The sequence below is a fragment of the Rutilus rutilus genome (assembly GCF_951802725.1).
Source record: "Rutilus rutilus genome assembly, chromosome: 3".
Lineage (NCBI taxonomy): Eukaryota > Metazoa > Chordata > Actinopteri > Cypriniformes > Leuciscidae > Rutilus > Rutilus rutilus.
In genome coordinates, this window is record NC_140211.1 from 22,050,232 (window position 1) to 22,067,642 (window position 17,411).

General features: G+C 36.2%; 1 protein-coding gene across 9 annotated transcripts in view; it reads left to right on the forward strand.

Annotated features, from left to right (window-relative positions):
• The first annotated feature begins 3,575 nt into the window (after window positions 1-3,575).
• The window catches only part of mybpc3 (myosin binding protein C3), a 41,071-nt gene continuing 27,235 nt past the window's right edge, over window positions 3,576-17,411 (forward strand). For 3 of the 9 annotated variants that reach the window (XM_084405145.1, XM_084405148.1, XM_084405147.1), the window contains exons 1-10: window positions 3,646-3,788; window positions 9,798-10,067; window positions 11,168-11,320; window positions 11,430-11,516; window positions 11,601-11,749; window positions 11,859-11,976; window positions 12,142-12,190; window positions 14,757-14,816; window positions 16,455-16,478; window positions 17,035-17,201. In XM_084405145.1, coding sequence (XP_084261271.1) covers window positions 3,764-3,788; window positions 9,798-10,067; window positions 11,168-11,320; window positions 11,430-11,516; window positions 11,601-11,749; window positions 11,859-11,976; window positions 12,142-12,190; window positions 14,757-14,816; window positions 16,455-16,478; window positions 17,035-17,201 — 1,102 coding nt within the window. In that variant the 5' untranslated portion in view covers window positions 3,646-3,763. Of the gene's footprint in view, window positions 3,789-9,797; window positions 10,068-11,167; window positions 11,321-11,429; window positions 11,517-11,600; window positions 11,750-11,858; window positions 11,977-12,141; window positions 12,191-12,520; window positions 12,566-14,756; window positions 14,817-16,454; window positions 16,479-17,034; window positions 17,202-17,411 lie in introns of all 9 variants that reach the window. The other 6 variants (XM_084405144.1, XM_084405146.1, XM_084405150.1 and 3 more) reach the window with 5 other exon arrangements.

The window sequence follows — 17,411 nt, forward strand, 5'->3', positions numbered from 1 at the left end:
AAATATTAAGTGTAAGCATTAATCTAGCCATATTCGATTTAAATGTTTTATTGCTGGGGTGAATAGTATAGGCCTGCCTACACGATCTCAAACATGTTTAAAGACCGTGTAGGTTTCAGTTTATTTACATTTTGTCTTAAGTTATTCGATTAGATTGTTGTCAATGTCACCTCTCCTTTTCTTTCTTTCTCTTTCTTTTTTTCCTCCCTGAATTTTGTAACACAGACCGCTAGGGGGAATCCAAGTATTAACTCAGGAGGGTGAGTCAATCATGACAGCATTTTCATTTTGGGTGAAATATCCCTTTAAAATGGGAAAGTTTTATAAAATCACAAATAAATTAATAGAATAAGCATTCTTTCTATTTACGTGTAACCTGTCTGCTTACGACATTACTAGCAAATAAATATCCTATCTGACCAGATTAATAAAACATTAAAATAAATCACCAGTGTCACATATTATTTATTATTATTATTATTATTAACTGCAGCTTCTTCATTTAAGTTTGTGAATTTGTATGGAAGAGAATAGGCCTACTTGTTTGTGTGTTTCCCCTTTTTAAAAATGTTTGCTTTCTCATTCTTTGTATTTGTGCGAAAATAAACTAGCCTACTAAAAAGTTGCTATACACGCGGGATTTCACAGTATTCGTTATAGGTCAAGGACCCTGTCAGACAGCTCTTATCTTTGGTTTGTGACTCCAGACAGACTACAGATCTTAACCGCGACGCAGACTTCCCACCCCTCACAGAATGCCAATGGAATGTGCCATTGAGAGAGTGACAGCGCACACGTAGTCCACTCCACACGCATTTATTTGCGTTGGCCATGTTGAGATGTCATAATATCTTGCTGTGAAACACGTCATACATAAAATGCATATCCAAATAGTCCAAGTGGTTATTCGATTTACAAGGAAATACTTAAATCACACAACACAGCATCACAGTGGTTGATAATTCCAGTTCATTTGTGATTAAGCTGTGGCAGATCCTCCTGGATTCACACTTAGATTAGAAGAAAGCCGATGCGAATATAGAGTCATTACAAGAACTGCAAATAACTTTCTTTCATGTCGTATCTCCAGCTGAAGCCTTTCATGCAGTTGTCAGCATGCAACCGCAAGTGTGACTGTCTGGAATGACGAGGTGCCGACAGGCCTGTGTGACTGTGGTCAAAAGACCATACAACTCATCAAAGTGACGGACAGTAATACATGCAATGGTAATATGTTATTTACAACATGACTTTCAAAAGATACAAAAGGACATCAGGGCACTGCAATTATCAGCATGTTAAAAGGTCGCCTTAACAGTATCATGCAATGTATCTAAAAGTAGCCTAGTAGCTGAATACTAGATTGATGTCAAGATGCAATATTAATCTAAGAGGGCATTCAGTTAAACGACAGGGTTTATTTTCTTAAAAGATTTAAGGTTTAAATCTTTAAAGGTTTATTTTATCAAAACAAGATGCATAAATCAAAAGCTAGTGGTTGGTGATGTTCTGCTGTGTCGTTTATGCTTCGGATTCGGGGTCAAGGAAAGGTTGACACAGGGGTGCCTAAATGTGGTATGTAGTATATGCAGGGGCTCTACACAAGGGCCATTTTGACGAAAATCTTTTTTAATAAAACGTAAATAACCTAAAGCTTATTTGTAAAAAAAAAAAAAAAAAAAGAAAGCATTTTTTAGCATTTTAAATTAGTTCAAAAATGTATTTATTATCAAGTGAGTATCGGTATCAACCACTCAACCTTCGCCATTACACAGTCACATGACCAAAATGAACAGTCAGAAGAGGGAAACGTTCTGGGGTGCAGAACAGAAAAACACAAAGGGAAATTATAAGCAATGCATTAAAATGAGAACAGCAATGTCCAAGTGAACAAACAGAGATTGGTAAGTTTAACCTATAATTTTTTTTTTTATTGTAAGTCATTAAGGCTGTGAGGGCAAAGTGATTAAATATCAGTTCATTTCCAAATATCTCTGTCGCTCAAAAAAATAAGGTCGTGGTTTGTTTGTAAATGGGCAGTCAATTTACATTCGATAGGAAATGAGGAGAGTTTTAACAGGGATGACAACTAGTCACCTTTTGCCGAAAATCGCTGTTTGGAATTCAAAATAGGCTATTTGTGAGATTCATCTGATGAGTTTTTAAAAACTCTTGCTACTTCATACTTCACTAGCAAAACAGTGCTGAACTTAAAAAAAAAGAAAAAAAGTGCTTTTTAAGTGCTTAAATATAAATCCAAAAGCAAAACATAAAAAAAAAAAAAACAACAACTAACTTTTAGGGAGCAGAAATGGCAAATGTGACAATGAGTGATCCTCTGCAGCCATCTACTGGTTATAGCGGTAAAATGTCATTTTGATTTTAAAAGTGTTTGTTTTCCACCAGATGGCAGAAATCTTCCTCTTAAGCATGGCACATTTCCCATGAATTAGCTCCATGAATAAAAATGAAAGAAAAAAAGATCATCTTTAAAGTGAGTTTTAAATGTAATGTTCCCATGTTATATAAAAATATACAAAAAATATGAATAATTTTTAGACAAATAAATAAGAAATAATTACCATGAATCATTCAAAAATTGCTTAACTAAAAGTGAGCAATACATGTGTTGTTTAAAAATATATATGAAAAATGTCTGTCTGGGGTCGAACGGCTGTCAGGGGGTTAAAGGGGGTGTTATACAATACACTTTTTGGGGTTTTGCTATGGTATCAAATAGGGGGGGAGGAGTTGCATCTTTGTCACTTTTTTAACCCCTGATGAGTTTGCATCACTCCAAGCACAAGCTGGTTATTGGACTTTTGGCCTCATCTTTTGTTAATCTTCTGTGTGCAGTCAAACATGATATCAGAAACAACTGGATGTGTGAGTAAATCACCTCATCCAGATATCATGTAATAATTACAGTGGCTGTCATTGGCTTGCAGAAAATTTTCTGTGTTAGGGGAATATACTCTGAATATACACTGATCTTGCCCTCAGGAAATGTGCAGTTGCGCCCCATGGTTGACAGTAGTATGCGAGAATGTGAAAGCAGTCACAAAGTTAAGTAAATTAATCCTGCATAAAAGAACCTTCAGGAGATAAAAAAAGATTATAAACTCAGCAACTCGGGATATTGTATTTTAAAGGTAATTTGGTAAAATCCAAATAAGCTTTATAGATTTTTATTAGAAATGGTTTAATTTATGTTTTTTATGCGTGTTCAATGGACCATAAAAAAATGATTCCATGTGGAAGAACAGAACTAAGAACTTAAGATACTAACAGTTTACAGGCAGTATACAATTAAACAATACTAGCTTAGGACACTATAGAGACCTTTCTGACTCCAGTGCCTTGGTGGAAGAGTGGAGTAATATCTCACAGCAAGAACTGGCAAATCTGGTGCAGTCCATGAGGATGAGATGCACTGTAGTACTCAAAACAGTTGCTGGCCAAACCACATACTGACTGCTACTTTTGAAACTTCTGAAGATGCTTTGCTACTGTCAGACTCTAAATTTACCCCATCCGGTCTGCTCCCTTATCCTCCATCCACCTTTAGCTTCTTTGTTCTGTCATCCAATGGGGGTGATGGAAGGTGGGCTCAGTGATAGGTCATAGATGTGTGAAGGGGTGGACAGGATGATTTGGGGCAAGCACTATGCGACATTTAAGGGGTGTGGGGGCGGGGGGTATCTATTAAAAGAGAAGTGTTGGTGTTGGTGTCCACAATGCCTGTTTGGGACACTCAACCAGGATGCCAGAACCAACTAAAAAAACAGGTATGCTAGTGTTTTTGTTCTTAATTCTATTTGACAAATGGGTGTTTAACCGATTTTTTTAGCAGAGATATTTAACCAGAGTTGTTGGTTGAGAAAATTTTAACCTTTCTGTTCTGAACTTTGACCCTATGTGTACTGGATTGATCATAGTACAACTTCAAAACCTCAGCAATTTGTAATATATACAGTGCTTTCCATTAATTGAACTCCTGCACCTCTGTTTTTTTTTTGTTTTTTGTTTTTTTAAATCTGTCGTAATTTGAACAATTATGGACATTTGTAATTGAACACATGGGCAAAATGGGCAGAATCAGTTGATTTGATGAGCATTTTCTTGATATACTGTCAAGATGCATACTATATGAAAACAGCATTCAAAGCATATGACTGTATTATGCACTGCTCTATAAGCAGTTTTTTATTTTATTATATATTTTTAATCCAAAATACCATTTAATGCTTTATCTAAGCAAAAGAGATAGAATAATGGCAGTGGACTAAAGGGCTTTTTTCCAAAAGTGCACAGAATAACCTTGCCTAAGCAGGAATTAAAGGATTGCCATAATGTGATACCACCTGTTTGACAGCCCACTCAGGCGATATTCGCTAAGACCAACAGCTTGCTAACAATGCTGTTGCATCTTCCCTGTTACAATATCTTCAGTGTACTTCAGTGGCTCTAGACCAGTGGTTCTCAATCAGGGGCAGTGGACAAATAGGGGTACTCGGCAAACTTACAGTGGAGCCCCAAAAGTCTTAAAATTATTAAGATGTAGTTATATTAACAAACTTAATTAAAATAAAGATGCTTAATATTAAACTGACATAATATTACAAATATACACCATAAATACCAGAGGTACATCAGCTTAGATTAAAGGGCCTTCGAATATTATCTTGGACAAAGGGCAGCCTTGGAGTCAAAAAGTTGAGAACCACTGCTTTAGATTCAAAACAGGACATCTCAACAACTATATGCTCTTAAGTTTATCGTGACTGAACAGATGTCACATTTTCTTTTGAGTGACAGACACGCCTAGGATTTAAATGTTTGTGCGGCAACCATCAGCATCTAGTATAAGTTTAATGACACAAGTCACGTTCATGAAATACTTTCCCTTCCCTTCCCATCCCAGCTCACAGCGAAATCCAGTGACTATTGGCTGGCACACTGGCTGACTTAAATTATCCCTTGAACTGCCTCTTTTACTCTAGAGTCTAGACAATTACCATTTATGTATCAGTCCTCTATTAGACATTCAACCCAACGTTTCAAATTAACATGCATCCTCGTACAGGTCTCCTGACATTGTGCTAGCTTACCTCACATGCATTATAGTTCAAAACACATTTACTACATAGATTTACTACAACAAAGTAACATAACAATCCATAAACATCCATCAATCCATGGAACAAAGACAATGTGGATACCAACAGTTTTGAAATGGCAAGAGAGGGACCAGTACTGATATACAACAGAAATAGATCTCAGTTAATCCATCTAGCAGCTACCTGCGGCTGTGTCAAAATGGACTGCAGTTCTCAATGGAGAGCACATGCACTATTTTTAAACCCAGAGGGTTTGGCTTGCTTTATGTTTGAATGATGCGATTGAAGATGCGTGACTCAAAGTGAAAGGAAGAACGATGAATAAGCGGTTAATAATTCAAGGTATGTGAGTAACAATAGCCGCAAAGATCAAGGTCCAGTAACACCTTCAAGTGTCAAAAGTGTAAAGTAGTTTTCCAAATATTGCCTAAGCTATTCCTAAGCAAATTACTGTGTGTATACATTTTACTCTATGTTTACTCATTAGTATTTTTACAGAATTCCCTCTGGGGAATTCACTTAATGAGCTAAATGCACACCAAAAACTAACTTTAAAAGCAAACTAAATACATCAGAGCCTGGTTTTACAGACAGGGCTTTGACTAAAGGGGTCCTATTATACCCTTTTACAAAGTCTTGATTTTGTTTTTGGGGTGTACTAGCATATGCTTTCATGCTGGGTTGTTCAAAAAACACATTATTTTTCACATATTTTACATTATTACAGCACCTGTCTCCCCAGTCTGCTTCAAACATGCCATAGTTCATGTTTCGATTAAACCCCTTCTTCCGAAATACAAAATGATTGGTTAGCTGGCCCAGGGTGTTGTGATTGGCACCACTCAGCGCATGTTCGGGAAATGTCACGCCCCTTACCATAACAGCCAGCTCTACTCTGATGTAAATATTAAGGATATTTTCAAACCAATTCAAGCCTGATTCAGACTTAATAATGTGAACAAACAAGAGGATCGTCCAGAACGGATTTCATGCACGAACTATGCAAGCATGGATTTCACAGGACATTTTTACATCGTAGCAAAAACATACAATTTATAATTGGTACTGTTAAAGTCCCCCTGTAGTCAATAATTTTATCCCTTAAAACTCATCTTTGATACACCAAAAAATTACATATTTAAGCGTTTTTTTCCTGTGAAAAAAATTCTTAATGCCTTAAAATAGCTTGAATGTAACTACAGCCTTGCTTCATTTAGTACATGCAGATCTATGAATATGCTAATTAACCCCGCCTCCACTCACTCCAGCTCACAGATTCACTCGGTCAACTTAGTGAGGTAAACGCTGCACAATGGTATCGCTCTTTACAACGACGGACACATAGCGGTGATTAATATAAGCCATTTGCTTGACTATGTTATCATACAGGCAGCTAATACCGATTGCTAATGTTACATGAACCATGTTCCCGTTCGCTATCTCAGACTGCTGCCTCAGTATCCTTAGAAACGCTTTGAACAACTCAGAAAGTCAGTGGAGAAAAGTATATAGTTTATCATAACATCATAATTACATCATAGACCAACTATATTGCTAAATCTACTAGATTTTTCATATCAACAGAAAAATATACTCGGATAACCTGGCTTCTCTTGAGACTTCACTGTTTCAGAGCGGTCATTTAATGATATGCTAAAGCGCGCTGGCATGCACATGATTGGTTACAAGGTAGTTTGTGACGTCAGAAACACCAGCGATTTCAGGCCGCATTTTTGAGACTGCTTTGGGTTCACTGCAGTTTTATAGGGAAAAAAACTCAGCAATGGTGTTGACTTATGAATTTGGACATGGTTTGTCTTAAAGCATATTAAAAACACCACATAGACATAAAAAATATGAAATACTTGATTTTCACCACAGGGGGACTTTTAATAGAAAACACTACTACAAATAATATGACATATTACAAGATGTGATCCACAAAGGTCAGATTGTCCCGACAAAGTGGGAACTGCTCCATTTCAGGAGAAGCTTTTATGTGTAGTCTGCATTGTACTCTCTTAGTTTCTTGAAACTGTTCAACGTAAAATGAGCTGCACACAGATAAACATCGGGATTATAATGTTCAGGAACAGTGTTTAAAATAAATTTTAACCACTCTAAGTTCGTCAGCCTTAGGAAGGTCAAACAAATGAGTTTTGGAAAAGGGGTGGAAAAAACAGCATGATATATCAACAGCTCAGCCAGGCCTCGTCCCCTTTTTTTTGCGTATTCTGTGGGTTGAGATTATTTAAATGAGTAACATGGTGACTTCATAAGGCCCGGAAAAAACACGTTGTAGTCCAAACAAGTCGTTCATTGTAGTTCTTGGAAAGTGAATTCTGTTGAATAAAAATATCTCCCTTTGGAGTGGACTTTAAGCATTGTGACCTTGCAGATCGTTTTTATGCTCAAACAGCAACTTTACACATTAACTAAAGTTGAAAAAGTGAAAAAGCATAATAGGACCCCTTTAAGATAGGATTAAGGAGTTCAGTTAGGACATTAAAGTAGCTTTTAAACATGCTTTAGAAAGAAACATTACTGGTGTGCGTCTTGAGACAAAACAAGTGCACTGACATTTTTTAAGATATGTCAGTGTAAGTTTCTTTCAGTTAAGAGAGCTCAGACATGTATTTTAGTCTGGGACTAGGTTTAAGCCTTGTCTGTGAAACCGGGGGCAGGTGTTTTAGATTTTTTTTTTCACTGGAAATAAAAATAAGGACACTACAAATCCACTAAGTGTAAAAACTTTAGTTTAGAATTGCTTTTTTATAGCTTTGAATGTGGATGCCACAGTGTTATAGTTCAAAAACAAAACACCATTACTTTATATTGTAAGCACTTTTATCTGTCCAATGGGCGGTCTCCAATAATACGGCTGAAGGTTTTTGCGTGTTACTGTCTTTCCTTGAATGAAATTAAATTCATTTTCTCATATGTATTACCTCGTTATTTCATATGACTCCATAAATGAAAAAGGTTTTAATGATATCTGAGTATTAATTATATTTAACCCATTCAGATTAGGAAACTATGTTGCTCAGAGGTCCTCATGTCTTCTGTTTAACGTTCACAAGCTCATCAGTTTTGGTCACCAAACAGAGGTAATTGCTATATCCTACCTGAGATCGGTCACATTCACGCTTACACAATCAAAGATACTTTGGTATAGCCCCCATGGAATTGCATACACTTGAATTTAACTTAAACGTTTACTCAGAGGTATGGCCACTATTACAGATATAAGCTGACTAACATTACTTCTCTTATAATAGCTTTGGATTGGCCATGTCGTGGTTTCCCACGCACACTTATCTAAAGTAACATTAAATTAAAACAGAGGTAAGACACACCCAAATTTAGATTGGTCAAGCAGCATTTGCTGTTCTAAACGGAAATGCACTTCTTGTCTTTGCAAACCAAGTACACTTGAATTGATGCCAAATATTAGTCGTCACTAATCTGACGCAAAACTTGCGGGAACATACGAGTCCATTTAATCTACTTGGGAAAACAATTTCAGAGTCAGTCAGAATAAAATCAAATGTAACAATTTATTATGTCAGGTAAATTTATCATGCCAATTTCATAATCAGTTCAAAGATAATAATTACAAAACATCAAAAGCTCTGGAATAAAGAGAAAAGATGCGAACCTGACATTAGAAAATACATGATGCTGAGAGTCTCGGCCACTCTCAACATCACAGGCTAATTTGAGCAACAAATCGCCACGAGCCTTCTTCAGCATCTTTCTAAATACTCAGACCAAGGCAGAAAACTCTTTTCAAATGTAAACAAGAGTTCACAGTGGGAATTTGCATTAATCACCGTCCCAGGCTTACTGGGGACAGATTTTGATTTACATGGAAATATTTGCTAACAATGGGAATTTGCATTGAGTTTACACCTTTGAGAGCAGGATGCCATTTGCCTGGAAGACACACCCTCCTCTGTGTGCGAGTTATCTCTAAACTCTTAAATACCTTATTACCTTTTGGTTTACTTCTTTGGGAATGATACCTTTGTACCAGTTGCACTGAGACATTTCAAATGATACCAAACATGTGTAATACTGTATCATATTTATTCACATTAAACCATATAGATTCTTGGGTGAATTTTGGTGATCTCAGCATGAGAGAGAAGGAATGGGGGAAGAGGGAAAGAGATGTAGATTAGGATGATTCTGAGGTGAGACTTGCGTCTTGAATGGTGCACAAGAGTGAGTTCAAATGTTAATTTCCTTTGTTCTCTCAGAGAGTTACCCTTTCTTCCAGTTTTTCCAGTCTTATATGTTATAAAGTCTGACTTCCATTTTTGACCCTGACCAGCAAATCAATTTAGTTGTCAATTTAAAATAAAATAAATATATATATATATATATATATATATATATATATATATATATATATATTGTAAATATAAATTAGATTTGTCTTAATCTTCTTCTAAACACATTTTCTTATATTTCTAAATGATAGAATATTTATAATTTATTTATAAATGATAGATAGAGACATCTAGAGATCTAAGCATTAGACCACAAAGTCTTGAGGACCATTCAAAGTGTGCAATATTGGAGAGGCTAGAGAGGAGGTTTTCAGAGATTAGAGCTTGAGGTGGAGATTTTGGAAATACATCCTTTCCTTCTGACCCTCCCTCCCTCCTTCAGTCTCAGCTTTCATCAAGAAACCAAAGTCTCAGACTGCTGAGATTGGGGCAACAGTCATATTTGAAGCCGAGACTGAGAAGCCTGATGCAAAAGTGAGATGGCAGCGAGACTCCAAGGACATCTCATCCAGTGACAAATATACCATCTCAGCGGAGGGCATTAAGCACTCTCTCACAATAAACAATGCAGTCCACGAGGATACAGTGGGATATGCTGTTATTGCTGGGGTGTCAAAAGTCAAATTTGAATTAAAGATAAAAGAATCAGAAGGTGGGTGATTTTTGGATGGTGACTCATATCTTTTCTGTATTTACCTCACTTTTACCCCACCTTTGGTTCGTTTGTAAAGCAGTCACAGAGCACCATAACCATTCTCCTTTCTGATTCACTTTTTCCCTGGCGTTGCAAGCAGATGTTTTTTAAAGCACATTTTCTGAGCATGTAATCACTATTTGTAAGGATTTCTCAGACTGCTGTGGAATCTGGGAAACTCACCAGACCTCTTAGTTATAGCTGTTCCTCACTTCAAACTCTTAGGTCCGGTTTCACCGACAGGGCTTAGATTAAGCTAGGATTAATCCTTAGTTTAATTACAACATTTAAATAGCTTTTTTAAACGTGCCTTAGAAGAAAAACATTACTTGTGCATCTTGAGACAAAACAATGGCACTGATATATTTTAAGATCACGAGCAAGTTGTTTTCAGTTAAGACAACTCAAACATGCATTTCAGTCTGGGACTAGGCTTAAGCCTTGTCTGTGAAACCAGGGATTAAACTGCAGTGTCCATTCATAGAGCTTGTGATCCTGTAAGGCATTATAAAGATAAGTGTGGGTTCAATTAAATACTGGACGAATAGGCTAATAAAGTCAGTGTCTAGAGGGGCAAAGTAAAATTTAGTTGTCTTTTAGTGCATTTTTTCCTGATAAATTGATTCTCAGAAAAAAGAAACAGAAATTCAACAGAATTATCCTTGTACAAATAGAACTCTGTTGAAGAGGTTCAGTATAACAAGTATTAGTGCTATTTTTTTCATGGCCAAAGCACACACAAAGCACAGTATAAATGGCCAATGTTTCATGTGCTTCATCTGGACATATTGCAACTTTAAGTCTCTACCGTTGTTACATAGATCAATGGTTATACATCAGGTATTTAGAGCCATTTATCCAGCCACAGACGAAGATGAAAGCAAGTGCTAATTTATGTGGCCAGTAGAATCCTGAAGAGAGTGATATCAAAGCTAAAAAGGAGATGCAAAAGCATGTTCATTAATAGACAGAGAGTGTGTTTTAAGGGTAATATATCTGAAATGTTTAAAAAACTATACTCAAGAGCCATGTGAGCTAAAAAAAATCTTGCTTTGCAGTGAAGGAACCACAAAAAGCCATATCCCCAGATCCTGCAGTTGCGGATCCTAAGCCTGAAGAACCTAAAGAACCTAAAGAAGCTCCACCAGCACCTTCTGAAAGTTCAGATCCAGACACCAGTAGACCCACGTCAGATGGTGTAGTACCTGAAGGTGAAAAACACACACAGACATATTTAATTATGCTTTTTCATTTAATTACACATTTCAAATGATTGAAATTGACTGTATAACAAACCCTATTTTTCTGTTTGTTTTTAAGCTCTGCCTGAGAGTCATCATCCTGACACAAGGCAGGACCTTACAGGTCTCTTCACAGAGAAGCCCCAAAGTGGGGAGGTGAATGTAGGTAAGTGACACTGCCTCTAGTCAAAAAGAAACTGATAGTGCATATGAAATGAAAACATGCTTCCAATCTGTTCCTCCCATGTAGGTGAGAACATTACCATTGTTGCTCGGGTGTGTGGTGAATCTCTGCTGAAGAAGCCCACGGTAAAATGGTTCAAAGGAAAGTGGATGGATCTGGCCAGCAAGTCAGGAAAGCACCTGCAACTCAAAGAGCACTATGACCGCAACAATAAGGTCTGTGTTCAAATAGTTACGTAATACTCAATACATTTAGAATAGTTTGAAAGTCAAAAATAAGTCAAATTATTCAAGTACAAAAGTTTTTGTTTTGTTTTCTATTCAGGTGTACACATTTGAGATGCATATCATTGCAGCTAAAGCCAACTTTGCTGGAGCCTATCGATGTGAGGTGTCGTCTAGAGACAAGTTTGACAGCTGTAATTTTGACTTAGTAGTACATGGTAAGACCCACACTTTTATTTTGGGCCTGACAAAAAACAGTTTGAATAAGAAGAACCATTTGCATGCTTGATAAACAACAACAAGGAATAATTAAGTGTTAATAATTATAATTGTGCTAAATTAATTTCTAATGTGTGCTTTTCACTGTGTGCATTCTACTCCAGAGGCTCGTTCAACAGAAGGGTTTGATATTCGCTCTGCATTTAGACGCACGTGAGTATTTATGTCATTTATTATTTTTATTTATTTATTAAAGTATAAATTAAAGTATTGATTTCAACAATTCTTCCTTAAAATTAAAAAAGGTCATGCTGGCCAACAGTATCATGCCATTTCAGCAACATACTGAAATGCTAACCTTTTTTTTTTTTTCTGGCTTGCTTGCTTGGTTTGAGGTTTGAAGAAATAATTTTGTTTGCATAGATCCTAGCAGTTCTTTTCGTGGTTTGTTTGTACATTAAGATAGCATATGAGTCCATATTTGGGATTGAAAATTTTGCATTTAAACTGCATTAACCCTTTTTGGAACTGCTGATTACCCAGGAGCACCAGTGCAGGTGGTAAGAAGAAGATGGGAGAACCTGGCAGGTAGCTAAGTATAGGGGTTTGCTGCAGCAGCAGGGGATATATTCACAACACTGTCCATTGTCTTTACTCAACCAAACCCTCTGATTTGTCATCAAAGAGTTCATTGAGTCCTTCAGTGTCCATCCGTGTCCCTCTGTCAGACATCTGTTATAGCTTGCCCTTTTCTTTCTGTCCTTTTCAATCTTCCCTTTGTCTGCCAACATCTAAGGAGAGTGATATTACTCATCGCTGACACTTTATGACTCACTCTCCAAGGATCTTTGCAAACTCTCATCATGACTCTCATTTCCTGTTCTCTCCTTCTGACCATTTTCTCTGTTTTTGTGAGAAGGGCAATTTCCCCAACACTCATTACTGGTGTATCAGAGGCAGACGGCCTTAAAGTGAATATGATTTCCCTGTCCACTGATCTTTTCAAGTGCAGACACTGATTAAGAGTGAGCAAATTAGAGGATCACACTAATAACGTTGCCACCAGTTTAATCAGAAACCGCACTATGTTCGTGACTGTTTTGTAATACTTTAATTCTGGTTATTTGAAATATAATAACAGAAATCTCTCCATGCACCTCAACTTCTTAACTGTGGCTGATGCCTTGTCAAAATCAGTGGAACCAGCTGCCCAAACTTTGAGTGATGTGTCTCTTTTGATTCTTCTCTTCATTCCATGGTGATTTGCTATGTTGTCAAACCATAAGAGAAGTTCCTCACTTGTTGCCTTATAATAACTAAACAGCCTTTGATATGTACAATGATCCTAGAAGGAGTCTGCCATGAATTTCTTCTGTCCATCAGCATTTCTGTGTTTTTACCCTCATCTTCCACATCGTCCAACAAAGTGCCTTTAAAGTGCCCCTATTATGCTATTTTTGGGGATATTACCTTTTCATGTAGTCTGTTATATAGCTGCAAAAGGTCTACAAAGTTTCGGTTTAAGGTCAGAGTGTACAATAAATGGAGTCATTGTCTCCCAAAAGAAAGAGCCCATTATGAACTGCCTGAAATGAGTCGTCAGTAATTCCATTCTTACTTCCTGCACAAACGCAAGTTTCATAATGCCAGCCTATGGTCGTCACTGGCTGCCCGCAAACAATGTCTAATTTGACCCAACCTCAAGCACTGTAGTAGTAGCTGAGACCTGGAATAGTTTGTTTTGTGTTGTCGACATGTTGAGAAGACGTTGCTTTCTGCGCTGCCACTTTGCAGGCATTTCCAAAGGCTCGAATTGATCTCAGGCTCGAACTGATAATCGGCTCTAATTGATATGGTAAACCCAACGCTATCGTTAATGTTCGGGCATTTTGTTTCCGAAATGCACAGTGAGCAGGAGAACAATCACAATAGACTGGGCCATCTGACCAATCTGAGCAGGCTCTCAGAAAAAAACGTGATTCAGAAAGACCGACTCCTTTATCAAACCGTTTCAGACACTATAGCATGTGAACCTATAATAGGATACCTACAAAACCTAATGAGGAACCGTTAAAATAGCATAATAGGGGCACTTTAAAAACAGCGTAGTGCAGATCTGTTCCAGTTTCCATTGCCTAAGAAAATTATTTGCATGTGTTGTTTGTGCATCTGTCCTAAATCAGCATCTACACATCTGTCCCAAATGTGCTCTGTATGTGTCAGTATACACTACAGTTCACTACTGTTTGGGGGTCAGTAAGATATTTTGTTAGAAAGAAATGAACTTTTATTCAGCAAGGATGCCTTAAATTGATCAAAAGTGACAATAAAGACACTTTTGATCAAAAACATAAAAAAAAAAAATCTATTTCAAATAAATGCTGTTCTTTTGCTGCTGTAAATTCAGTTTTGCCTCATAGGAATAATTTACATTATAAAATAGAAAACTTTTACTGTAATTTCTCAAATAAATGCAGCTTTGGTGAGTATCAGTGACTTCTTTCAAAAATATTTTAAAGAATCTTACCGAACCATTCCATATTTTAAGCATAATAATATAGCTTGAACATGACATATGCATCAACATACTTGATATTCTGTTATTTTACATAATCATTAATTACATTTCAGTTTTTTTTAAATGACTGCATTTTAACATTATAGAAGCTGTTAAAAGATTTCCCCTATTTTGAAAATGTGCTTACCTTATAATGAGGTTAGAATGTAACAGTTTTGTATGCTCATGTTTTGTGGCTCTCGATTCCTTCTTCTCCTACAGTAGCATAGATGCAGGTGATGACTCGGGTGAACTGGACTTCAGTGCTTTACTGAAAAAGAGGTGAGTCTTGAGGCATCTAAAACATACATTCAGATACATTCATTGTCTACACATGTCCAAAACTTTCACAATGAATGCAGTGGGGGTCCAGAAGACCACTTCTGAATAAATGCAATCATTTTATGCATTTTTGAACAAATTACTATTATTAACAATCTAAGTTGTCCTGAAAAAATGTAACTGTTTCCTTTGTTCCTAGTTCCCGCTTCTGGTTAGTTTCCATGGTTACTCATTAGTTCATTGATTTAGTCACACTTGTCATTTTTTACCCCTGATTAGTTTGTGTATATTTAGCTCTTAGTTTGTGCTTTAGTTTTTCCGTTATTATCATTGTGGATGTGATTGTTCTGTTCCAGTTCTTTTGAGATTTGCCTAGATGCCTTAGTATTTTATTTTGATTAAGGGGACGTTTATAAAACACTGTTTTCAAAAAAAACTGAAAACTTTTTATGTGTTTTGGCCATTCATTTACATGACAACAGTATTTTGGGAGGCAGAAAATGCTATCTTTTGAAAACGGGTTTCAAAGTGCAAGGTTTTTGAAAACGATACTGTTACCGTCTCTGTGTAAACTACAAAAACATGTACATGTGTATTACGTGTTTAGTTTATAGGTGCGTAGCTTTTCTTTACAAAGTGCACATCGCCAACTACTGACCTGGCATGCATAATACAAAAACTGTTGTGCATATAGCAACCAATGTTACAACTGTTTGTTTCCAAGTCTAAAATTGATTTTAAATCCAAGATTTTCAAAGTGTTGTCTTTTAACTGCACTGTATGTTTTGAGCTACATATGGTGTGAATGATTTAAATTAAATGCAGGTACCTTACTGTATGAATTGTGATTTAATATATTGACGTATAAGCTTTATTTATTCCAATTTCCCTATATAATTTTTAGGCTCATCTATGTATAATTGTTTTTTGTTTTTCTCCTCTGTGGCTCTGCCACTCCCATATTCAGAGAGTAAGTGAGTCACAGTGAACTGACTGCTTGTGCATGAAGGAATGTTGAGTGTTGTACTGCCAAGTGTGTGTGTGTGATACCTTGATTGTTCTCTCTCCTAATCAGCCACTGATTGCCAACTTTAGTCCTTCAATGTTTTTTCCACTCCGTAGACTGCACACCCACTTGGAACTAGATAGACAATCACGTTTTACTTATTTTTAGCAAACTCCTTTATCATACTCATTTACTCCTAATTAATCACATTAATAAACCTAGAACTCTCACGATTCCCACGTCATTCTACATCCCACGCTATTCATCCCACATTCACTGACTCTGCCACGGCATTGCAAAATGCTTATGTCAGTAAACACTGTACGTTTATGCAAAATATGCGAAAGGTTCTAATAAACCTATAATATATATATATATATATATATATATATATATTATAGGTTTATTAGACACAAGAGAGACAGGAAGATATGCTATAAATAAATAGAAACTTTTCTGTTGACTACAATGTAGATTATGCATGTTTTTTTGTTTAATGCATGTATAAAAATGAATTGTCTTGATAGTCTAGCAGTTTGTTGCTATGTGATCTAAAAGGTTGATAATGTGAAATTAATCAGCTGTGGTTTGTCTTTGCTTGACGCTTGGGTTCTGCCTCTACATAAGTACAGCAGTTTCTTAAAAACTGGCCTACGGTAAGATTTTTTAAAAATACAGAATAAAAATCTATTAATAACATTGATTTAATTTATTAATATTTATTTGGTGTTGTAAATTGCATTTCTATACTTTAAAAAATAATTTGAATAAATAATGTACCGAACACTATTTTTGAGAATTAAATGTATAGTTCACCTGGAAATTCTGTCATCATTTACTCTTTTTTTCTTCTGCAAAACAACACATTTTGAAAAATGTTTCAACTGTTTTTAACTTTCGATGAAAGTCATTGGGGTACATTGCAGTTTTGGACTTTTATTGTATGGACTAAAAAGAAAAAGAAAGAAAAAGAAAAAAAAAGAAACAGACATTTTTCAAAATATAATCTTTTGCAGCATTACGCAAAAGAAAGTCATAGAGGTTTGGCACAACATGAGGGTGAGCAAATAATGACAAAATTATATTTTTTTTATGAACTATCCCTTTAATAAACTCTTAAAAGAGCAATATTAAATCACTGTGAAGACACAAGATGTTCAGGCTTGATTTACCTTTCCTGATCAACATCCATCTTCTGTTGTGGGTTTGCAGAGCTGTTCATGTGACCACAGAGCCTGACATAGACGTATGGGATATCCTCCAGAAGGCTCCACCGACAGAGTATGAAAAGATCGCCTTCCAGTATGGAATCACTGACTTGCGAGGGATGCTGAAGAGACTAAAAAAAATGAAAAAAAAAGAAGAGAAGAAAAGTGCAGGTTTGTAGCCCTTTGTTAATCTTAAAAAACACAAAAATTTTACTATTAGCGATAGCTCAAGTTGGAAGGATGATGGAGAAATATACTGTGTGGATTAGTACATGAAAGACTGTGCTTGGCAGTTTTATAGCTTGAAATGGATTTGTTCAATAAAAAACATCAAAGGTTTATTTGTTACATGCACATTTGATGCATTAGAAGTGAAGTGTT